Source organism: Ictidomys tridecemlineatus, chromosome 5, assembly GCF_052094955.1.
Source record: "Ictidomys tridecemlineatus isolate mIctTri1 chromosome 5, mIctTri1.hap1, whole genome shotgun sequence".
Classification (NCBI taxonomy): domain Eukaryota; kingdom Metazoa; phylum Chordata; class Mammalia; order Rodentia; family Sciuridae; genus Ictidomys; species Ictidomys tridecemlineatus.
The window spans coordinates 134575920-134601477 of NC_135481.1; the positions used below are offsets into that span (position 1 = coordinate 134575920).

Sequence of the window (25558 nt, forward strand, 5' to 3'; positions counted from 1 at the left end):
TTGCTTCTTTTAGCTCTTCAGACAAGTTAAGCATATGCAGCTTGGTGTCTCTTTCAGATTATTCAATTACTATTGGCTCTTTGTGGTGAAAATTCCATATATTATATGCACTGCTGTCTCCAACCTCATGGGCTGAGTTGCTCATGTGGTTCATTTTCTTTTTGTTCTTGGCACCTGAAGGAGGAGGAGAGAGCTTTCTACCTAGCTCAGTACACAATGATCAGACTGCCTTCATAAAGGAAAAAAGGATCCTTTGTTTCCCTAGACAAAGAGACCCCTTCAGGCTGGCCCTGTTGGCCCTCCACTGTTCTGACATCTCTTAATGGGTACCAGGTACTCAAAGACCCATCTTTGAGCAAAGTCTCTCTGTCATCCCTCTCATGTGCCCTAGGCTACTGAATTAAAGTTAATTCCAATAATTTTCAATATAATCATCTGGACTCATGTCACCTTGGAAAATCTTACTAATCTGGTCTGTAAAATAAAGATGTATTTGGTGAGAAAAAGATTAACCCAAAGAAAGGGCAACAAATGATTTCTTAAAAACAAAAAGTTTAATTTCATTTTTATCTGGAAAAAACATACCAGCTTAAAATGAAACAACTAATGCTTTGACCTGTCATCAAGTGTCATTTTTTATGGCATTATGCTTATTCAAAATGTGAAGATACAGAACCCTTATAAATTTCTGGAATCAGAGATTCCCCACTGCAGATGAAAACTGGTTGGTTATAAAATGTCAATTCATTAAATATCCCATTTTGTTTGCATTTTGTTTTTATAGGGAATATTTTTTAGAAACAGTACAAAATGAAGCAGACTTTTGGAAATTCAATTGTAGAATTTTAAGAAAAAGTTGTAAGTCCTAATTTTTCTTTACAAATCAAGAAGGGTGTAATTTTTCTTTGGGATGTCATTTGCAAAGCACATCAATCAGCCTGTTTAGAGCCTAGATTCTATATGATGAAAGGAGCCTTCTCCTTTAGTCCAAACCAAACCATTTTTTTCAAATAGTATCAATCAGAAAGGAGTTTAATATACACAAATATTTCTATAGTGAAGTAAAAATGTATCATTTTTAATTTGCATTATGAAAGTAAGTTTGTACACCAAGTAATGCATAATGATACCAATTGTGTACATTTGGTCATGGCGTGTGATGTTGGCTTTGGCTTTGAAGTGTTTTTAAACTCATAGAAAATATGAACTTCCAATAAAATAAATAAACATTTTTAATAATTGATTAATAATCAACTACAAAATTTCTCTTTTGTTTATTTGCTACTCAATTTTAAAAGAGAAGTCACTTTCAGTAGTGTTCCAAAGTGAGTGATTGCACCTTCTATGATGTGAAAAAAGTTGCTAAAGACCCGATTGCCACTAGCTATTCTGAAGTGCTGAACATATTTGAGAGCAACTGTTTGCAGCCAGACAGTCTGTCACTGGCAGGAAATCCATCAGTACCCCTCTGTAGGTATGACCGAGGCTTCATGTGAACAGGAGGCTGATGCAAACTGGTTCTCAGGTGCTTTTCTGAAGAGCCCCTGCAGCCCTTGCTAGTGGCCAAGGCTCACATTATGCCATCGGATGGTGGCTGCAGGTGGTTACTGATGTCACCATGTGTTTTACAGGCTTTGCAGATGAGGGAATGGTTCTGCTTAATACTGAAGGCCTAAGGAACTCTGGCTGCCCTCAGGAATTGCAAATGACTGGAGGCACAAGATTTCAGGGCCCGTGAGGCCTCCTGCTCTACTCAGGAGGAGGTCGGAGGCTCCGAAGCTTCATTTCATCCAGTCCTTTCCAGTATTTAAAGTTGTTGTCAAGATGCTGCATTAAGTCAGGAAGGTCCACAAAGGCTGGAGAGAAAGACAGGAATGCAATGTCCTTTTGTGACTTTGTTTAACAGATTTAGGCTTGCCTTTTTTTTCCTAGACTGGGGATGGAACCCAGAACCCTGCACAATTCTAGGCAAGAGCTCACCACTGAGCCACACTTCAGCCCCCAGTTTTAGTGAGAGCATTTTAAGGAACAGAGACAGATGGAGTAGGCACATAATGCCAAGGAGATGTGGGAAAAGACACCCAGAAGCTGGAATGAAGTTAACTCCTGAATCAGCCCTAGCACTCTGATCAGCTTCCCTGGATATGGCATTTATCTGTTGTGTAGCCCTCAGGGCACAAGGAGCCCAGGGAATATCAGTGGGATCTTTTTCTCTGATAATCTTTTATTTATTTAATAGGCTTTTTACCCCCTCCTGCAGGTTGGGATATTAGTGAGAAAATGCACAAAGAATACCCATCCCTCCATGATGGTTCATTTCTTCTCATCCCCTCTTAAAAGTCTAAGCCCCAAAGTGTGTTCTGGGTTCAGATGCACTATTTGCTATTTAATATGCAGTTCCTTGTTTTTTAAAGGAAGATATGCTATAAGATTTCTTACCGTCCCAAGCATCAAACATGTCTGTGATGAAGTAATCTATAAAAGAGATCTGGGATTTGGGGATGCTGCAGGTGTTTCTGTCAAAAACCGGCATTACCACAGGCAAGTTCTGCTGCTTCTCTTCATCAGTCTGCAAAGCAGAAAATGTCCAGGTCTCCAGGTCCATATCTGGCTCCATCCCACTTCTGAGCAGCCCTCCCCTGACATCCCCCAGTAGCTTGTGGTGAGAAGCTGCACAGTGCTAATCAAGCTAACTAGATGCCCCGTTGTTCTGAGTGGGAAGGAATCCATGCCGAGGGGCGTGAGGATCCCCCAACTCAATCCAAAATCTAGAAGTCTTTTAGGTAAGAGTTTCAAATAGTATCTACAGTCAGCCAGCTGTCTATTGCCATCCTTCCATTGTGGGGAAGCCTCCCATAATTGAGCTCCAGAGTAAGAAACAGCCCCTTTCACAGAGAAGCACCTAGTGGCTGCTTCTTATCTACCACTGAATTATCTTACTTAAAAAGGTTCTGAATAGATCTCTAACTAGTAAGGAGATTGGATCAACAGCTAAAAATCCTTCATACAAAAGAAATTCTGGGTCAGATGGCTTCACTGGTGAATTATAAGAAACATTTTTAAAGAATTAAGGGGCTGGGGATGTAGCTCAGTGGTGGAGCATCTGCCTAGCAGGCATAAGGCCCTGAGTTCAATCCCCAGCACCACCAAAAACAAAACAAATATTTAAAGAATTAAGAGTCCTTCTCACGCTCTTCCAAGAAGTTGGACAGGAAGAAACACTTTCTAACTCATTCTGAAATTGAGCAGCACTGTATCAACAAAGCCAGACAAAGACGCTACCAGAAAAACTATAGGCCAGAATACTTTATGAATGTTGATATAAAAATCCTCAACAAAATACTAGGATGAATTTAGTATATTAAAAGGACCATGACCACAGAATTTTTTCCTGGAATGTAAGGATGGTTCAACACATGAAACTCAATGCATATATACTTCAATAAAAGAATAAAGAAAAAACCTACATGATCTAAACAGTAAATTTTATATATATAAATTTAACCACAAAAAAGGAAAGAAATTTGTGTCCCAAAGTACTTGCAGAATTTTATATACCTGTCACTGATAGCAGTCTAGTTACCTCACATTTTCACCAACATCTGGTCAATTTTTAAATTGTTAGCCATTCTGCTGGATATGTGGTAATATTAATTTCAATTTTCCTGATGAATAATGATGTGCAGTACTTTTTTATGTGCTTATTGGCCATTCATAGTATTTTTAAAATATTTACTTTTTAGGTGCAGATGGACACAACACAATGCCTTTATTTTAATGTGGTGCTAAGGATCGAACCCGGGTCCCACCAGTGCTAGGTGAGCGCTCAACCGCTGAGCCACAATCCCAGCCCCATTCATAGTATTTTCTTTTGTGAAATGTCTAGTAAAATAATTGCCCATTTTTTATTGGTGTTTGTCTTTTACTATTATGTTGTAGTTCTTTAAATACCTTGGACAGAATTCTTTGTCAGAAATGAGGTGTGAATACTTTCTTCCAGTGTGACTTGGCTGTGTTTGGATGAACAGGTTTTTTTTTTTTTTTTTGGTGGTAGTGGTTAGGGGTTGAGGCTTGAACCCAGGGCCCTGTGCATGCTAGGCAAGTGCTCTGCCAACTGAACTACATCCCCATCCCTGGATAAGTATAATTTTTAGCAAAGTCCAATTTTCTTTTTATGGTTATTGCTTTCTGTACCTAAGACATCTTTGTCCATTTCCAAGTCACTGAGGACATTCTGCTGTGGTTTCCTCTAAAAGTTTCATGGTTTTAGCTTTTGTATACAGATCTATGATTCACTGTGAACTGATAATTATGGCATGAGACAGGAGGAGTTGTGGTTCTTTTGTTTTCTTGGCACAGAGATATCCTCTCACTCTAACAACACTTACTGAAAAAAATTTGCTTTCCCTACCGTTTGTATAAATGTGATCTGTTTCTATTTCTTTCCTTAGATGTATCTGCTATCTTTACACTAGTACCACACTGTGTTGGTTACTGTATTGAAGCCAGATATTAAGTCTTCCAACTTTTTGTTTTTTAAGTTTGCTTTACTTATTCAAGATCCTTCACATTTCCATATACAATTCAGATTCCATTTTTTCAAATTCTCCAACTGGGATTGTATCAAATTGAGACATCAATCTGGGAGAAATCAAATCTTAGCATTTGTACCTTCTGATATATGAACATAGTATATATCTCCCCATTTATTCAGGTGTTTGTTAATTTCTCAGCAATGTTTTGTGGTTTTCATTGTTAAGGTCTAGTCATCTGTAAGTAATTTTTTGCTTTTTGCTATTATAAACAGGACTGTATTTTTAGTTTCATTTTCTGATTGCTGCTAGAACATAAAACACAGTTGACTGAGGTATATTGATATTGTTAAATCAAATTTACCTATTAATGCTAGTATTTTTTGCACCTTCCTTTGGAATTTTTTACATAAAAAAGTGTCACCTACAAATAGAACAAACATTTATACTATTTTCTATTCTTTATGACTGTTTTTTCCCCCTTGTTTATTGTCATGGCAAGAATAGGCACCCTTGGGCTGGGGATGTGGCTCAAGCGGTAGCGCGCTCGCCTGGCATGCGTGCGGCCTGGGTTCGATCCTCAGCACCACATACCAACAAAAGATGTTGTGTCTGCCGAGAACTAAAAAATAAATATTAAAAATTCTCTCTCTCTCTCCTCTCTCACTCTCTCTTTAAAAAAAAAAAAGAATAGGCACCCTTGCCTTATATCCAATCTTGGGGATTCAATACTGCACCATTAAATATATAATGTTAGCTAAGTTTTTGTGAATTTTTTTTAAAAAGTAATTTCTATCTAGTTCAAGTTTGCTAATAGTTTCTATGATGAGTGAATGTTGAATTGACATTGTTTTTCTGTACCTATAATCTCGTGTTTTTTCTCCTTCATTCACTTAGTAAGATAATTTAAAATAATTTGTTTTTCTAGTAGTAAATTAACATTGCATTACTGGGAACAACCCGATTTGGTGATGACATATTATCTCCTCTACATATTAATTTGATTAAATGTCTCTACATCCATGCTCATGAGAATAATAAACTGTGATTTTTTTTCTCCTGGTATTTTCTCTGTTAGTTTTAGGTAACAGGCCTCATAAAATGAGATTCTCTATTTTTTGTTACAATCTGTAAGAGGGACATTATTTCTTCCTTAAAAGGTTGATATAAAGATTCCTCAGTTTTCTTTGTGGGAGAGTTTTTTAATAGGGTTTCTTTAAAAAGGATTTACATGGGTTAGTTTTGGTATGTTTCAAGGAATCTGTCCTTTAAGTTGTCAAATGTTAGTATAAAGTTCACAATTATTTATTATCCTTCTAAAGTCTGAGATTTATTGTGACTATCCCCCTTTCATTTCTGATATTGGTTATTTGTGATCTCTCTTCCTCTTGATTAGTCTGGGTGTACTTACCAATTTCATTAATTAATCTTATTAAAGACCCAACTTTTGGCTTTAAATTTTTACTGTTTTCTAGTAGCTTGAGGTATTTATTTTTCCCCAATAATAAAGTAAAATTATAAATCTTCCTCTAAGCACTGTTTAAGCTGCATCCCAAAATTTTATTTTTATTATCATTTAATTCTAATTATTTTCTCATTTGCCTTATATTGATCCATGAGTTATTCAGAAGTGTTTGACTTCTAAATATTTGGTATTTTCCTAGATATCTTACTTTTAATTATTTCTGATTTAATTGCACTGTGGTCAGAGAACATATTCCATCTGATTTTTCCCCCCTGAGGATAGCCTCAAATCTTTTTAAAATTTTTATTGGTTCTTTTTATTATACATGAGAGTAGAATTCATTTTGATATAATTATAGAAGCATGGAATATATCTTATTCTGAGTAGGACCCCATGCTTATGGATGTACACAATGCTGGGATTTACTATGGTGTGTTCATATATGTACATAGGAAAATTATTTCAGATCAGCCTCGACCTTGTGATCCTCCTGCCTCAGCCTCTCAAGTCACTTGGATTGCTGACAGGCACCACCATGCCAGCTTCAGCCTCTGCTTTGAAACCTTGAGTGAAAAGCAAAAACCAACCAACCAACCAGACTCTTTAATGTTTAGTCCTAGCTTTTAGGATACCTGTGTTCGGCACTTAAGGCCCTGAAAGCAACATCACCCTATTGCTGGCTGTATCCTTAGCTCTACTGTTCTTCTTCAGAAAATCCAAAAGCCAATTATTTCACATAAAGGTGAGGGCCAGGACTGCAAGACCTTCTAAACAAGACCCAGCTCCTCTGCTGATGCATGTACATGTGGTCCTAAGGGGTGATCACAGGACTGCTGTAGTTAGGTACACAGTGAAGGAGGACCAGAGGGAGATTAGATCAGTGGTGAAGCTCATCACTGAAGACCACATGGAAATGAGAGCATGAATTAGGCAATGAGCCTCCATCCCCCATTTCTCTATGTCAGTTTTCCAGGAGAAGTTTAATAATGGGAATTCAGAGGTCAAGGCTGTACACTTTGAATGTGTCTTGGTTCATCTTCTGGGGAAGCCTCCCTCCTGGAACCCATCCCCAGCAACAAAGGGAAGAGGCGAGGGACCTAATTTCCCATCCTGTCTTCCAGTCTCTGCTCCTCCATCTGATTTTTTTTTTTTTTTTTTTTTGTGGGAAGTGGGTACCAAGGAATGAACTCAGGGGCACTCAACAACTGAGCCACATCCCCAGCCCTATTTTGAATTTTATTTAGAGACAGGATCTCACTGAGTTGCTTAGTGCCTCTCACTTTTGCTGAGGCTGGCTTTGAATTTATGATCCTCCTGCCTCAGCCTCCCGAGCCTCTGGGATTATAGGAGTGCACCACCGTGCCTGGCCTCCATCTGATTTTAATCCTTTCTGAAGGCCCAGCCCATGCTCCATCTTGGTGAGTGCACCCTTTTAGTTAAAGGCTGTGTGTCCTGCAGACAACCTCTGTGTTCTCTAAGTAGTAACTTAAATCAGTTGGCTGACCTTATTTAGATCTCTTGTGTCTTCACTGATACTTTAATCTGGTTCTGTCAATAGATGAAAGGGGGTTTTAAAATCTGATTGCAGAATTGTCTATTTTTTTGATTCTGTCATTTTTGCTACATTTATTTTGAAACTGATATTAGGTTTCTATACATTTATAATTTTTATGTGTTCTTACAGAACTGAACCTTTTATCATTATAAAGTCTCCCATTTTATCTCTGGAAATATCCTTTGTTTTGATGTCTATTTTGTCTGAAATTAATACGGCCAGTCCAGTCTTCTTATACTTATAATCTGCATGGTTTATCTTCTTCCATCTATTTATTCTAAACCTATCTGTTCTTTATATTTAAAATATGTCCTCTAGACTCTGTATAGTTGGGTATTGTTTTGTTTTTTTAAATCAATGCTGAAGAATGTCCTTTTAAGGGAAGTGTTTTGTCCACTAACATTTTAAGGGAAATGAATTTAATAGTATTGATACTGTTTGTCAGAGCTAGCATGTTACTGTTTTCTTTGTTCCCTTGTTTTTTTCCTGTTTCTCCCTTGAAATATTCTATTTTAATATATTTTCAATTCCATTATAGTATGTATAATATAGACTACAGTGATTGCTCTTGGGATTACAATATGTATCCTTCACATTGGACTCCACTGAGCTAATTCTGTAACACTTTGTGTAAAATCTAGAAGCCTTGGACCTTTGTTAAGTCTATTTTCTTTCTTTCATTCTTAGTTTTAGTTGTCATATAGACCTTACAGCTATACATTATACATCCTATGATAGTGTTAGAACTTTTGCTTAAAATGGTCCTATGTATTCAGAGAAATTTAGAGAACAAAAAAGTCACCCAGGTATTTACCTGTTTAGGTGCTTTTCATTCCTTCTTGAAGATCCAGGTTGGCACATCACTTCCTTTCAGCCTTAAGCACTTCCTTTAGCAATTCTTGTATTGTAGATTTACAGGTAATGTATTAGTTTTGCCTTATCTGAGAATTTTTTGAAATATTTTTCTTTGATTCTTGAAGGACATTTCACTGGATATAAAGTTCTGGGTTGACAATTTTCTTCTAATAGAAATTTAAAGATGTTTCAGTGTCTTCTGGCCTTCAAGGTTTCTGACAGGAAGTCAGAAAACATGAAATCATTTTTCTTCTTATAAGTCAAGTATTATTTTTCTCTGGCCAATTTCAAGATTTTTTTCTTTATCTTTGACTTGCCTATGATATGCCTCACAATTTAATCCTCAATAGGCTTTCAGAATCTGTATGCATGTCCTCTATCAAATCTGGAAAATTCTTAGATAATATATGTTCTGATTTTTTTTTTCCCTAACCCAAGAGAATATGGAGGACAGATGACTCCCTTAAAGTGTTTTTTAGGAAAAATCTGTCAACCTAGGATTCCATACCCAGCAAAATTTCTGCAAGAATGAAGACAGAATAAACAAGTTCTCAGATAAATGAAAACAAAATTCATTATCAGTAAATATGCAATACAAGAAATGTTCTTTAGGGACAGGATTTCTTTAAGAATTCTATTTCCTAGTTTTAAGTCCTTTACCACTGATGATTTCCATCTGTGTGTGTGTCAAGGTACTTACAAGGCACTATCTTACCTGAGAAAAATATTCTTCTGAGATGCGTGCAGCCCACTCAATGCAGTGCTCCAGGGGCCGGCAGGGGTTGGACACATCAGCACATTTAATCAGCATTCGTTTGATCAGAGTGCGGTTCTCTGGAGCCCTGAGCATAGTGTTTACAGCTTCCTGGTCTTTTTCATTTTCCTGAAACATGAGAAGAATTCAAAGTGATCAAAATATGGGTCCTTTGTGCCAAGCCCCCTCTTACTTGGTAGGGCCCCACTGTAAGCACAAAAACGCTTTGGCCAGGATCCATAGAGTTAAGGGTCTCACAAAACAGCTCATCAGGACCAGGGGCTGGCGCACACACCCTTCCCCTTGCCTCTTCCTTCTTTTCCTCTTACTCCTAAATCTTTCACAGTTGCCTTTTTCTTTCTGTTCCACTATTTCTCTTTCCCTCTTTTTTACTGAAGATCAGTTTTATTTTTTTATTATACTTACTAAAAAAAAGTATGAACTGGAAAAAAATAAAACAATTTCTCATCCTCATAACAAAGGGGTTCTTGTGGTCCCTCAGGCTTCCTGCTTCCTACAACACAGGCCTCTGATAGGTGTGTTTGGGGAATTTTTAGCCTTCAGTATACCTAGATCATTCAGATATAGTGATATTCCATTATGCTGCTATAAAGTTTTTGATGTACAAAAGACTTAAGTCATTCTCTTTAATTTCCACTCACAAGAAGACTTTATGGAGAATGTGGAAAATTTTACTATTAAATTTTATAAAAGAACACTGGGATCAGAGGTGAAGTAACCAATTCAGAGCTCCCCAGCTAAGCCAGGATAAGAACTTAAGTTCTACCTTTTAGTCCCACATCCTCCCACTCACATGCTGTCTCCTTCACGAGGAGCCCTGGTCCATAGTGTAACAGACCACCTGGCTGTAGGCACTCTGAAGAGAACTTGGGTTGGAAGAGTGCACCAGGGCAGTCAGCAATGACAGAGCGATCACTCCCTTTTGAGCAGTGTTCCCTTATTAACTGATTTAGACATGTGATTTCAATGTGCAACAGCAGTTGAAGGAGGCCCAACAGTACCATCTCAGCAGGGACAGATCTACCATCAAGGTGTTAGGTAATAACTAGTAATGAGCAGTGAAATACATGGCAAGGTCACAAGTGTTCTTTAAATTACTTTAGGGTGGTCTTTTAACTATTCTTAAAGTGGATGAAAAAGCAAATGGTGACAATTAATCTGTTAAAAACATAAAAGCACAGGAGCTCATTGGAAGACACATCATGAATAAGAGGTTTAATGGAACCAACTCTTGCTAGGCAGGGTCCATTGAGGTTGGTGTGAAGCTAGAAATTATGGTCATACATGTCTCCATTTATCTGGGAAGGAAGATTCCTTTAGTAGTTCAGGTGCACTAAGGTAATTTCTGACCAGCTACTAACCCCAATGCTCACATCAACACAGGATTGATAGTAGATGAAGCCCCTCTGAATAGGATGGCTATCATGACAGTTCGGAAGAGGATGAACTAAGGTCAAAAACTCCACTACCCAACATGGAGGAGTTGAACACCTGACTGGCAAAGGTTGCTGAAGGAGGACCCAAATTTTCAAGTCAACCATAGAACAGTAATAAATTTGGAGACAGCATTATCTCCTTTATTGTTCTCTGCTCAGAGATGGCCCTCTCTTGAGGGCCTCAGTTACTGCTCTCACAGTGGATCTGGTGTGTTGATAGGTGTGATGCCCATCCATCTTATGCCTTAAGCTTCCCCCTCCCCACTGTATAGAAACGGAAATGGTACTGAAAACTAGGGCGAGCACTGAGCCATGCCTGTTTCCACAGCTAGGGTCTCCTGCCTGGCTAGATGTTTAATGTTATCCTTGCCAGGTAGTTGTAGATTTCATGCCTCAACTCCACAAATGAGGAGCAAAAATGTCGCCCTGTGACCCAAATTCAGGGTCCTTCCTGACCCCACCCTACTGTGAGGGGAGTTGTTGCTACCATGGAATGAATGTGCCTCAGTGGGGAGTGTCCGAGAAAAGGCTCCAACTGGCCCTAGAATGCCCAAGAAGAGAAGAGAGGAGATATTTATGAGAAAGGGAGCAGGAATGGTGAGTTTTCACTCAACTCTTTCTGCTAAGTTTTTATACTCAAATGATTTTTTAACCAAATGAAAACCAATTCAGGGCTGGGGATGTAGTTCAGCTGTAGAACGTTGGCCTAGAACATGTGGGGCCCTTAGTCCACTCATACTGCAAAAACAAAAACCAATTCAGTGATCCCTCTAAGGAAGCCCCTCACATGGCTCAGGGACTTATGATCCATGTTATGCACAACACATAGGCACAGGAGGCCCAGATATGGGTCCTCTTTAAATAAATTTCACTTACCTCATCTTGTTCTAGTGTTGCCAAGGGCTTGTTAACGCTATTAACAAATTTGTTGACATGTTCGAAGTGCTTTGTCATTTCTGTGGCTAAGACCATGTCAATAATATTCTGGCGCAGTGTCCGATAGTCATTCCTGTTTCAGATGACAAATAAGAGGCTGCTATAGGTTATTTATCCAGACAGGTACTCCTGGAAACAATCTGTTATTCAGGACGCATGTCCACTATAGCTACAAGTACAATGCCACTGCAAGTCTCACTTTGAAAGAATGCAGAAATTATAGGTTAGTGCCTACATCATTAGCAAAGGGAACCCAAACAAAAGTTCATATCAGAAGCTTATGGGCAAGATTGTAGTGCTGCAATGTTCACCTTATTGTCCCCTGCAGTATAGTGCATATTAGTTCTCAGAACAAATAAGACATGTCATAGTCAGTGAACAAGACCTGTTCTTAAAATCACGGATCTCCATCTTCATTAAGAATGTACCCTATGGGACTGGGTTGTGGCTCAATGGTAGAGCGCTTACCTGGCATGTGTGAAACCCTGGGTTTGATTCTCAGCACCACATATAAATACACAAAGTAAAAAATCCATTGGCAACTAAAAAATATTAAAAAAACAAAACAAAACAAAAACAAAAACAATGTACCCTGTGATCCAAAATGTTACTACCCAGAGAACTTCAAGGCTAGACCTTCTGAGAGCTGAGAAAATCACAGAGTACTTGACAGCTCTTCCTGTAGCCCTTGTTTTTAATATTTTTAAATTTGTATTTTTTGAAGAAGCAATCCATATAATTCAAAACTCAAAAGGTATAAAAGAGTATAGAACAAAGTCTCTGTTCAACTTCTTTTCTGCAGTCATCTTGTTCCTTTACCTGGAAACTAAAGTTAGCAGGGTTTTTACATATTTTTCCAAAGATGAATGAAATGATGTATCTACAGGTGAATGTGAATGAAACCCAAGTCCATCTCTAAATTCCTAGGATAGAGCAGGAGGTAGTTTTGGGAAATTGGCATATCCTTACAATCCCATATAAAACTTTCTTAAGGGCTGGGATTGTGGCTCAGTGGTAGAGCGTTTGCCTAGCATGGGCGAGACCCGGGTTCGATCCTTGGCACCACATAAAAATAAAGGCATTGTGTTGTGTCCATCTACACCTAAAAAAATAAATATTAAAAAAAAACTTTCTTAAAAACACAAACTAAAACATTTTCTTTCTTCAGCTGATATGTTCTATGTCCCTACTATGTACCAGGTGCTAACTGGACTAGATAGGGAAGATACAGTGACATGACACCCAAGACCTTACAGAGCTTGAAAATCTGATCAAATATTATACAAATAAACTTAAAAATTATTTAATAAAAATGTGATACATGCTATGAATGAAATTGGGATTGCATAATTAGAAGGCTTAACTGAGTGTGAGGGACCAGGGAAGGAAGATCACCTCTCCAAGGAAATGACATATAAATAGACAATGGTGAGGAGAACCACTGGGCACAGTGGGCACAGGAGTGGCTTCAGGCGAATGTGTAAGATGCCATTTTCTGAACTGCCAAGAGCTCAAGACATCAGCGTTATATCGTTTTCTTGAAATGTCAGAATACAAAGGGACCAAACCTTGAAGACCCTACGTTAAGTGAGAGAAGACAGTCACAAAAGACTACTTACTACATATGATTCCATTTATAAAAAGTATCCTGAACTGGGAAATTGATGTGGATGTCCAGGGGTAGGAGGCTGGGTGGGGAACTGGATGTCAAGGGATTGCTGTGGGTTTGAGGGTTTTGTAAGGGATATGAAAAATGTTTTCAAGTGACTGGGGTGATGGTTTTACAGCTCTGTGACTACACTAAAGCCTACTGTACACTCCAGATAGGTGGACTTTCTTAATAACACTGTTTTTGTAAAAAGACAGGGACTGGGGCTGGGGCTGTGGCTCAAGCGGTAGCGCGCTCGCCTGGCATGCGTGCGGCCTGGGTTCAATCCTCAGCACCACATACCAACAAAAATGTTGTGTCCATCGAAAACTAAAAAAAAAAAAAAAATTTAAAAAATTCTCTCTCAAAAAAAAAAAAAACCAAAAAAAAACCCCCCCAAAAAAAACAACCAACATGTCATTTTTCTTACCTCTCCACATTTTTGAAGATATTGCATTTGTCATCTCTAACAGTCAGCTGGAAGGCCAAGGCTGCGTGATGGCTCTCCAGCACAGCAGTGTCATTGTACAAAATGGCCAGCTCGCTCCCTGCATTGCACAAGAAGGAGTTGGTCCTCCCAGGGTGATCCACATCGTGAATGGTGGCTGCGATGAGAGCAGCGACCTCATCAACTGGATCTAAACTTTCCTGAAAACAGAGATCTTTTTAAAACTGGGGTATGGCACTGTAGACATATATAGCTTTCTCTGCCCTGTTACTTGAAAGTAAGAATACCTCAGATTTCTGAGAAAAGCACATACATTTTCCTCTCTCCACTCTGAAACAGCGATCTCTCCACATATGTGTTTACTATAGAACATTCTGATTCTCAGGATGAACAAGTTAAGGACTTAACCAAATAGAAGGTGTCCTCAACAGACACAAGTCACCTCCTCAGCCAGTCTTTCTCCAAACCTCACAAAAAAGATATTTAAAGATATTTACTTAAACTAACATATGCCAATATTATAAGAGAAAAATAACTTCAAAATATACATTACTTAAACATGGAAAAATTCTTCAAAGGGCCAAAGAACTTAACATAATGAAGACATTACCTTAAGTGAGTCAGGAGAAAGGCAGGTTTTGAAGAAATTTATAATTTAACATTTATTTCTGTGATACTGACCTAGGAAATTTAGAAGTTTATTGAGACATATGTTCTACTACGAGATCACAATTGAAAATATTCTACAGATACTTGAAAAGAAGGTGTGCATCTAGTAAATCAGCCTTGTCAGTTAATTTGACTTAAATTAAAATTTAATAGTCTTAGCTTTAAATGGGTGAATTGTATGGTATATGAATTATACTTCAATAAATGTTTTTAACTATTTTTGTAAATTTAAATTAGCTCTGAATATATATTTATAGAGTAGTTCGAAAGCAATAAGTATAGTAAAAATGGGTGGTCTTTATATGCTAAGTCATACTGACGCAGACATCCCTTGATACTTGTTTTCATAATTTGTAAAATAGTTTTCTCTGGACTTTTGTTCTACCTGTAGTCTTGATCTTTAAAATAACAGAATGAAGGGTAAGGGCAACTGAAAGATCCTGCTCTGAGGTCTGCCTTTCAGAGAGGAATTACCTTTTGCTCAAGTCCTCCACATGCCAGAACAACATCCTTCACCTTATTCAATTACACATACTAGTCTCATGTTATGCAGGACAAAATGTGACCAGAAGGCAACAAGTCCTGTGGGACTGTGGCCATGCTTGGTCTTAGGCAGAAGCTTCAGACACTAAAGTGCTTTGGCAAGGCCCAAATGTGGCCTGTGTGTCTGAAAGGAATCATCACTCCACCCATTTGGTGGAGTTTTAAACTTTAAATCCCTGCAGGAGATGGGAAGCTGCTGCTTCAGACACAATATCTGGCAGCAATGCAAGCAAGTTCTTGAGAAGGACAGTCAGGAATAACTGTCTAGATGAGAAATGATGGGGACAGGAGGAGGGAGAGATGAATCTGATACCATTTAGATGCAGGAACAGATGTCGAAGGGGAGAGGGCTTGAGGAGCAGAAGAATCAAGGATGATTCTAGATTTCTGACTTAGGTTATCTGGATGAATGATGGACCCTAGACCAGGCAGACAACCTGGGGTGGGAGTAGTGCTGGAGCAAAGATGGCAGAATTGGGCTCTGACCCTCACTGACTAAGAGGTGCTATGCAACAGCTATTTGGCTGCATCTGCCTACAGACTCAGGGTGAGATCCCCACAAGAACCTGTCCTTCCTGGCTCTCTCTCCATGGACCAAATCCTGTTTCTTGTACTCCCCCAGAATGGCTGGACGTAGGTTATAAATTCACATAGTAATTCCTCAGAAATACAAATGTTGCTTCCTGCCTGATTTCTCAAGTGAGCTCTCCATGTGTATGCTAGGCTGCACCTGAGTGGTCACTCTGCCTATCACTTGGTGGAGGCAGAAACCCTAGACTCTCCCCCACTGCTCCTGCCATTAAAAATGGAGTACAAGCATGGGCTCACCTTTATCCTCTGTTTGTACAGAAAATAGGCAGTGGCGTGAAGAACATCAGCAGCATGTGTAGAATTGTGGTAGGGGTTAGAAGAATGATAGTTTGCTTCAATAATTTGTAACCACGATTTCAGTGTTGACTCCGAGCAGTTTAAGAATTCACAGATTCCAAAGTGAGCAAATATTTTGAGACCAAGATAAATCAAAGGTCTACAGATAAAAACATATACCAAATATAAACAAAGCAAAGAAACAGGCTAAGTGTTCTGAGCCCCAAATAGATTCAGATCTAATAAGCAAATCCAAATCAGACTGCAGGGTGTGTAGGGCAGCCAACTGGAGTTGCCTCAGATGTGCTGTCCTCTCTCTGCAGCAGTTGACAACCCTGTGCAGCTTCTAGCTTCAGGGGGCCAAGATGGGTGAGAGCTGGCTGCTCACAATAGCCAACTTCTGGCCCAGCCTCCTTTGGAGGCTCCCCATCTGCTGGGGGAAGGTTTGCTACCTGCCCTTCCTTATTCAGATTTCTACTTGCACTACTGGGTTCCTCAAAATAATCCTTTGTCCAGGCTACTTTTATGCCACTTTGAACCCTATCCTCTCATTGGACTTGCTGGACCTATGTCAGATGTCTTGCCTAGAAGAAAATTCCTGAGAATTACATCTGAGTGGTCTTTTCTACTCCACTTGTCTTTGTTAGGGCCCAGGGAAGTAGAAAATATCAGAAGGTGAACTGATTTTGCATAAGCAAAGTGGAGGCCTCCTGGGGACAGTTTATCCAGACTAGGATGAATCCTGATGAATCATCCACAGCCCACCAGAGCACACCTCTCCTGAAATCCCTGCCAGCAGCCCTGGTGGCATCAACTGTGTGAATGCCCCCCTTCTGCATGCCAAGCTCACCCCTTTGGTTAACACCTCTCAACCAGCAAGGTACAAAATAAAGCAAGATCCCATTCTTGCCCCTGCTCTGCATTCAAACCCAGATGAGGACAACTGGGGTTTTGAATGTCCCCATGCCTGTTACCAACATGGACAGCTCTTAAAAATGTGTGTGTGTGTTCCTAATCAATGTTGGTTCAAGACTCTGGGTGATGGTAGTGGGGTGTTGCTGCTATTGTCAATAATTACACTACAAAAGAAATCAGTATCCTATTTCATGAAAAATCCCTCCACTATTTGGAGGCATGAAGTCACTTGCTCAGTTTTGTGCTTTCCACTAACCTGCCATCTCTGTGGTATCCAGGCAAGGGCTCCCTCCAGAAAACTCCTTCCTCAGCTTTTCTCCCTAGACCAGAGCCTCGTTCTTCATGCAACCCATGCTCCTTGGCAGGCCTCCTCCATGCAGGCCCCTGGAGCGCAGCTCTCCATCTGCAGAGTTCCCCACACTCACCTATTATGGGTGGCAGCCTCCAGTTCAAAAATATCAAAGTCCCAGTATTCCACATTTTCCAGGCCTCGAGCTATCCGCGATGGGACATCGTGAAGGGAAATGGGAGTGATTATACTATGTGAAACCTGTTGAAGGTCTGCAAAGTGATGTAATGTAGAGACCAAAATTAGTACGTTAATAGCATTTGCTGTTTCTTAGGGAGGACAGAACTGCATCAAGTTCTGTCCTCCCTAAGAAATGGCTGCTTTGTTTCTGAGGTTTTATGATATACCAAGAAACCTCTTACAAAATTATTTTCTTTTTTTTTTATTTAAACGGTTTTTTAAAATATTTTGAGAGAGAGAGAGAGAGAGAATTTTTTAATATTTATTTGTTAGTTTTCGGCAGACACAACATCTTTGTTTGTACGTGGTGCTGAGGATCGAACCCAGGGCGCACGCATGCCAGGCGAGCGCGCTACTACTTGAGCCACATCCCCAGCCTGAGAAAAATTATTTTCATCCCTTAAACCTTGGCTTTTATTATAGGAAGTGATCCAAAAATTAAAAACAGAAAAACTTACTTTTTGTTGAAAGAACATATTCATTCCCTGATAATCTTCGCAAACCATCCTGATAAAAAACAAGGAAACAAGAAAAAGAAGTCATGGCTGTTCTTTCCTCTGTGAAAACTCTAGCTGGTCAGCCCCAGAGGATGGCTCAGGGCAGCCCTCCCCTTCCTGAACACCAGGGAGGTTAGCTCCAGACAGGCGTTGGAAGCCCAGCATTCCTGCCTCACTCTGGGGCTGCTCTGGTATCTTAGAGACAACTCCCCTCTGCCCTCAGTCTTTCCCCACCATTTTCTTGCTACTTTCTTCACCCTAAGGACACTGTATCTCTATGGAACACTGGATCTTTTCTTGCCTTCTAAGTGACTTCAGTTTCCCCTGGTGACTTTCCTGGGCTCCTCTCCACTGCTCCCGGAGCTTGGGGCCTGGTTTGTAGGCACCCATCTGCTTCAGTCCATGGTCCTTCTCATCTAACTTTCAGGGGACTTGCCCACCCTGCCCCCATCATTCTCATTTCTGGCCTACAGGCTGGAGAAGCCTTTGTCACAAGGCCACAGTTAGAGAGCCATTCTACCTCCAATAGTTTGCCTAAAATCCTATTTTTATGAAATCAAATGGTGAATTCCATTCCTAACCAAGAAAACAGCTGGCAGAGAAGTATGGATGAACTGTGTTCTTGTGAGAGCTCCACTCTAGAAAAGCTAGAGGAGGCGTCCAGGGTCTCCCAGGAATTTACACACAAAACCCCCTTCTAGTGACATTCTCTTCCTATGGCCTTTTTTCCTCTGTAGTTATCCAAACTGGAATGCTTTGGAGGGGAAACTGCCCCACCCACCGGCACCTTTTTAGACATATATGCCAGGAAAAAGACAGTCTTCCTGTTTTGCAATTTGATATGCAACATTCAATATGTGTTTTTCTGTCCCAGTTTTCCAAGACTTTAATAAAAAGTTTTGTTTAAATAAATTACTCATTAAAACCTCAGGAACACTGGAGACTGGGACTAGTAAACTGTCTAAAATATTGTCCATCCTTCTCTGCTCCAGACTGAGGTTCCCTAAGAGGTGAGCAGCAGGTGAGTGACAGCTGGGCAGGAGAACAGATGAACCCAGATATGGGGGAGTTTAGTCCTTGATGAGCCCCACACATGATGCCCTGTTTGCCTCTTTGTTTAAACAAATAATCTCTGAGAAAACAAGCTCTTAGCTAGTAGCCTGGTCAAATAAACTTACAGACATTAAGCCCCCGACGAGGTCATTGGCATGAGGATCATCATCCTTAGCACCGAACTGTGGTGAATATAACTCAGTGGTTCTCAAAATTTCTAACACACGGTCCAAGGCTTCTGTCACAGGCATGGGACTATTTTCCTGGGCAGCATTGATGATATTGATTACCTACATTATGGAAAGAAAAGACCAAAGTTTCCAACCTTAAAACAATTGGACAGAAATGGGGAGTCAAACTTGACAGTGTTTAACTATGCCACTACACTAACTTAAGACTAGGTAAAATGTTCTTGAAACATCCTCCTCAGCACCACACAACTCTAAGAGCCATCTGATTGTTGTGGGTCCCTGTCTTGTCAACAATGCCCTGAGAGTACAAGTACAAGGGTCTCTGCTCAGTGGAGACTGATCACCGCACTTCACCTTGGTGATGGGTGCCTCGATCGTCATGGAATGTATCCGGGCCAGGGAGGAGTGTCGTCTCTGGTTGTTAACTGTGGAGGAAGGATCAGAAATCAGGGTGTGAACAGCCTTGTTCCCTGACAGCCCAGGGATCCCTGACCTCCCTCCCTCTCCAGGCCTCAGTGTGCTCAACTGTATTACGGGAGTGGAGGTGGGGCACGACTAGAGCTTCCTTCCTATCCTGACAACCTTGCATTCTGGTACAGCCCACTCTGCTTCCTGCAGTTCTAGGCACTAGGATGCACACATGTCCCCATGGATTAACTACTGATGTCACAGCCATAGAGAAAACAACCTAGCAAGTCAAGGCCAAATAGCCCCTTTTTTGTATCTGTAACAATAGGCTTTATAATTTTTCTGACTAGTGCTCTCCAGGAGTAAAAATGTTCTGGAAGACAATGCCACACAGGCTCTTTGTTTTATAAATGGCAGGAACAATATTAAATTTACCATTAACTGAAATAAATCACTTTCTGGATAAATTTTTATAAGTCTCTCTGATGTTCTATACTGTTAGGCTTAATCTAGGCTGATTAAGTAAATAACTGAAATGAAGCAAGTTGCAACTCTTAGGCTCAAAGTAAATTTGTGTTGCTCCTGTCAAGACATGGCTCCTTTGAGGTAGGAGAGGCCTGGGCAATGGATAGGCAGGAGAAACTGATTTAGAGTCCTCCGTACCTCTGAACACCCATTGTCAGGCCAGCTGCTGCTTCCCAGAGGCCATCTAGGTCAGAGCCTATTCCACAGCTGATGCATCAGTCTCACTGTACCAACAGAGAAGCTGAGGCCCAAGGAGATACGCTGTTCAAAGTTAATCAGGCCGGTGTTCTCAAATGCTTTAAATTTTGGAGATCAACAAAACTTCTTAAATCTAATTATAGTATATAGTTGTCTAATTTCCATTTTATACAATCAGTCATTAAACCAAAAAACAACTCCTATTTTATCACTGTCAAAAAGGGACTTGTTCTAATTTAAAAATATAATAAGCCAGATGCAAGGCAAACACCTATAATCCCAGTCACTTGGAGGCTGAAGCAGGAGGATCACAAGTTCCAGGCCAGACTTAGCAACTTAGTGAGACCCTGTCTCAAAATTTTAAAAAACTTCAAAAATGGTTGTGGATGTAGCTCAATGGTAAAGCATCCTTGGTTTCAATCCATAGTACCAAAATAAACAAATACAATAAATAAAAAAATCAATAAATTTATTAAGAAACAATAGAGATCTATTGTATGTTACTATTAAAGTAATAACAATGTCTTAATTATTTAAAACTGCTAAGAGTAGATTGTAATTGTTCTCATCACACAAAAAAATAAGGATGAGAAGTAATATATGTATTAATTAGCTCCATTTAGTCATTCTCCAGTGTATAAACCTAGGTGAACCTCAAAAACATTAAAATGAGTGAAAGAAGTTTGACTGAAGAGAATAAGTATGATATGATTCCATTTCCATGAAGCACAAGAAGAGACCGAATTGATTTAGGGTGCTAGAGATCAGTGGTGAAGGGTGTGTGTAAACATAGATTTCCTGTATCTATTTTGTGTGAAGGTTACATGAGCAAAACAGGTTGTTAAAATCCACTGAACTAAAATTTGATATCTGATTAAAAATGCTTTCAAAAAGCAAATGATTAAAAAAAAAACAGAAATGGGGCTGAGGTTGTGGTTCAGTGGTAGAGTGCTCGCCTAGCACGTGTGAGGCCCTGGGTTCAATCCTCAGCACCACATATAAATAAATAAAGATATTGAGTCCAACTACAACTAAAAAATAGATATATAAAACCCCAGAAATGTACAAAGGCCCAACAGAAGTAACAGAGAATCATGGGAATGCCATGATGATAGCCACACTGAAGATGATGATGGTAGCTATCCTCAGACAGTCCCTGGGCAGTGCCATCATCCTTAGGATACAGATATGGCAGTGGAAGCACAGAAGTCCACTCTCAAGATGAACCTGGGACTGAACCAAGGTCATTCTGATGCCAAAGCCCATTCTTCTTCCCATAGCACCACACTTTCCCAACTGGCCCCCAACCCTGCCCTTGCAGCAGAGATGTAATCTGTACAGTCCTCCCAGTGCAAGGACCCACAGCATGTCATCTGAGCTGCACTACAAAACTGTGGAGGGAACCAGGGAAGATATAATTCTAGCTATCTCCTTGATTCTGTTTATCTTTTGAATGAGTAATAGCTAGCCTTGTGTCTTTCCTATTCATCTTTTGGCCAAAGAATGTACATAACTAGCAGTCATATTTGCTTCCTCAGTCTATGAACAATTTTTAGTACATTAAAAATGCCACATCATTTAGGCTATGCATCTCCATGACCTTCTTAAAAAAAAGTTCATGGGGCTGGGGTTGTGGCTCAGTGGCGGAACACTTGCCTAGCATGTATGAGGCACCAGGTTTGAACCTTAGTACCATATATAAATAAATTAAAAATAAAAGTACATGAACAACTAAAAAATATTATATTCATTTAGAACTTAAATAATATTTGCTTAATGAGAATCTCACAATCTCCAAATTGGTTCACCCCTTCCCCAAAGGTAAGCTTCCATAGCAAACTGCAAGTTGTAAGGGAATCCCGGAGTTACCAGGTGTCATTATATACCTACAAGAGATCAAATGACATCTGCTGTTGTAGTTTAGAAAATCCACATAGAATATGTAGTAAATGTTTCTTTTCTTTTTCCTTATTCCCTGACTATTAAAAGCTTGAAATGGAGCCAACTGGCAAGGGTGTGGGAGGGGATGGACCCCTTCTGTGGAAGCCTAGAGCAAGGTGACCAGGACATAAGACTGGGAGGGTGAGTTGGGCATTATCCTATTTTCTTCTCCCATCTTTGTCACTCACCTTCACTTCGAGAGGCAACAGATTTAATGTCGAGCGAGCTTTTCCTCCTGTCTTTATGTTTGCCTGTCTGATTATCTGTGGAAACAATTTGATTATAAATCATCTTTTCAGAGATGTTAACAACATATTAGCAAAGGAAATAAAGCTGAATTTTTAACATCAAATTTAAGAACTAGAACACCGTTTAAGATGCCCCCCCAAATCAGCGCAGCGTAGAGAAGAACAAAGAACCCAGTCTTGAGGGGGTGGACATTCTCAAATGTCCTGGAGGGGACATTCATAAATAAGAGCTTCAACAGTCCCATGATACAAAATAACAACTGGCAGAAATGGTCTCAGGAGTATTTCTATTACATTTGCATATATTTGGAAAAAATGATCGAAAGTTTGATCCCCATTCACCCTTGCCCTAAAAGAGAAAAAAAAAATCTTCTCTATAACATAAGTAAAATGTCCCTGAGAATGTTGTTCTCATCGTAGAGAATGCTATTTGGGGTGTGTTTTGAAGGCCTTTCTCCTCTGACTCCCCGCTTTTTTTTTTTTTTTTAATAAGAGGCACTAGTGCTCTCCTAGGCTCCAAATGAGATTGTCTTTGACTCGTCTCCAGTGCTGACTCCTGCTAGGCCCCGACAAAGCAAGCTTTTCTATCCTTTCTGCCACTCCTCTGTGCATTTGCTGTGTACCCCATGAGGTACTGGAGCCTTCCTGCCTACCCTCGTTATCTCCATTTCACAGATGAGGAAATGGAGCCCAGCTGCAGATGTCCATATGGCTGGGCAGGAACTCTGGATGGGCTCTCCTCATGCTCAAAGAGAGGGTTCTCTGTCTCACTGGGCATCTTCATCTCGACTCTTTCAATCCCCTACTCATAGACGAGACCCTAGTGCAGGCCCTTAGTCCTCCTTCTGCACCATCAAGAAATTTCTCACCTGCTCTTTGCGGAAGGAAGCCTGATTGTCTTCTCTGTGGACACAGTGACTTGTCAAGATCACCAATGACCTATTTGTTACTCTGAAGACCACAATTCAGTTCTTAACCCTATCAGACACAACTGATCCCCTTAAGATTGTCCTGTTTTGTGAAATCCACACTCTCCTCGTTTTCCTTCTACCTCTTAACTGATTCTTCCTTTACTCCTTTTCTTGGCCCTCTGGTTACTTTCCAAAGGTTCTAGCTTTAGCCTTTCTTCTCTTCTCAGGAAACACAACCTCCGTGGAAGACGTTACTCCTTCCTACAGTTTTAATCAATTCCTGCATTATCTGTCTGCCTCTGGCCTCTCTCCTGAGGTCCAGACTTACGTCTTACAGATGCCAGTCAATTCCATTTGAAAACTCTTCAGGTACTGCAATGGACTTACTGACCTATTTTCTGAAGCTGCTCTTTATTCCAGGTTACAGAACTGCATCTAACTTTTGTTTAAGGTAGAGGCAAGTCATCCATGACTTCTTCCCTTCTCTCCCTCAAATGGTCAACCAAATCCATGGACTCCACCTCCTAAATACCTCTTTCTCTACCCATGCTCTGTCCCTATCCTAGTTCAGACACTCATCGTAATAACAAGTGTCCTCCAGGCCCCAACCTTGCCCGTTCTCTACCAGCAGCAGAACAAGCCTGGGCTCAATGGCTCACCAATATTTAGGAAAAGATTCAAACTCTTCAGTGTGGCACTCAGAGTCCCACAAGATCTGGAACTCCTCTCTAAAGCCATCATCTCACAAACACTGGTACCAACGGCTGCTTGGGAATGTACCTCCTTCCCAACTCTGATCCTCTGTGAAGAGGCAGCTCAGGAACCATAAGCTGTGAGAAATTTTCCCATACCATCCCAATAGAACAGGGAGATGTCTGGCTTTACTGTCTTCCTTGCCAACTGTGAACAACCTGAGAGCAGGGACAGTCCTCCCGAGGTGACCAGCACTGCACTAGCACATACTAACAGATGCTCGATAAATATGCACCTGCTTTGCCAAACACCTACATATTCTGTGCACAAATGAAAGTGCTGTTGAAGAAAACCACTCTGATTCTGTGACTCCCCTACATAGAATCCTCCAGTACCTCAGAGATTAGAGAATGGCTTCAAGGCACAATCTGCCTGTAGAGGCCTGCCTCTCCCTCACATTGGCCTTAACTATGTGTTGCATCAGCACAACTGCTTTGCCCCATCTCTGGAGCAGCCTTGACAATGGCTGCTCCTGTGGGGCTGCTCCTGCTCCTCCCTAGATGTTCACTCCTTCAAAGGGCAGCTCTCAATGCTGCACCACATCTCCTTTCTCTTGAGCTTCGTGATGACTTATGTCCACACTGCTGTCTACCAACACTGGGCTGTGAGCTTATCGTTTGTTCCTTGTTCTGTTCCCTTTTATCCATTCAACAAATATTCACTGGGCACCTACCCTGTGTCAGGCCCTAAGACTGGTATTATAATCTGGATTCTGAATGTCCCCCAAGGGCCCATGGGTTTAAAGCCTTGGTTCCCAGAGTGGCACTACTGGGAAGTGGTAGAAGCTTTAAGAACTAAGGCCTAGTGGGAGGGCTTCAGTCGCAAGTTAATTACCTGAGATATTTTGTTATAGTGAGAAAGCTAACACAACTAGCACTAGGGATGGAAGATGAATAAGATGTAGTCCATGTCCTCAAAAGGGGTGGCCTAATGGAGAGCAAGGGCAGATAAACCAAGAGTTAAAGCAACCATTCTGAAGGCAGGAGGAGTCAAGTATTGTGTGTATCAGAGGTGGGCAAGAGTGGAAGAAACAGACGCAAATTTAATTTTTCTTTTTTCTTTTTTTTTTGAGAGAGAGAGAGAATTTTTAATATTTATTTATTTTTTTAGTTTTCGGTGGACACAACATCTTTGTATGTGGTGCTGAGGATCGAACCTGGGCTGCATGAATGCCAGGCGAGCGCGCTACTGCTTGAGCCACATCCCCAGCCCCCGCAAACTTAATTTCTACTGAGACATTTTAAAGCTACTTTATGTAAATACTAGATCCTCTTGTTTCCAACAGCCCTGGTAGGATTTTTGCTCCCTTCAGTCCCTGTAGCATGTTATAAATGCTTCTTAAGCAATTTTTACCCCGTGGGTGGAGATGGGCCATGCACACCTCAACCCTGTCTGCCCAGTGCCCAGTTCTCAGAAGCTGAATATCAGGGGATAAAAGAGGAAGTGTGACCTTTAATTCCTACAGACTGCAGCTCCTGAAGGGCCACATACTTAGTGAATGCTCAACAAATGCAGACCCGCCTCAAGTACCAGGCCTGTCAGTAGAGAGAACACAGAAGAGGACTCTGTAGCTGTGGCCTGGGCCCAGTACCACCCACCACTTCACCTTCCTGCTTTTGTTTTCCTGTTCTGTAAAATAAGATCCTTAACCAGCTAAGTC

At 40.5% G+C, this 25558-nt stretch overlaps 1 protein-coding gene across 5 annotated transcripts in view; it reads right to left on the reverse strand.

The window, feature by feature from the left end:
- Positions 1-535: 535 nt before the first annotated feature.
- The window catches only part of Pde8a (phosphodiesterase 8A), a 154425-nt gene continuing 129402 nt past the window's right edge, over positions 536-25558 (reverse strand). For 3 of the 5 annotated variants that reach the window (XM_005320179.2, XM_021722922.3, XM_021722921.3), the window contains 11 exons: positions 22175-22249; positions 19269-19339; positions 18849-19013; positions 17632-17680; positions 17070-17205; positions 15691-15889; positions 13633-13850; positions 11495-11627; positions 9123-9290; positions 2440-2569; positions 536-1856 (listed from right to left, as the gene is read on the reverse strand). In XM_005320179.2, coding sequence (XP_005320236.2) covers positions 1750-1856; positions 2440-2569; positions 9123-9290; positions 11495-11627; positions 13633-13850; positions 15691-15889; positions 17070-17205; positions 17632-17680; positions 18849-19013; positions 19269-19339; positions 22175-22249 — 1451 coding nt within the window. In that variant the 3' untranslated portion in view covers positions 536-1749. Of the gene's footprint in view, positions 1857-2439; positions 8623-9122; positions 9291-11494; positions 11628-13632; positions 13851-15690; positions 15890-17069; positions 17206-17631; positions 17681-18848; positions 19014-19268; positions 19340-22174; positions 22250-25558 lie in introns of those variants that run through there. The other 2 variants (XM_078051137.1, XM_078051138.1) reach the window with 2 other exon arrangements.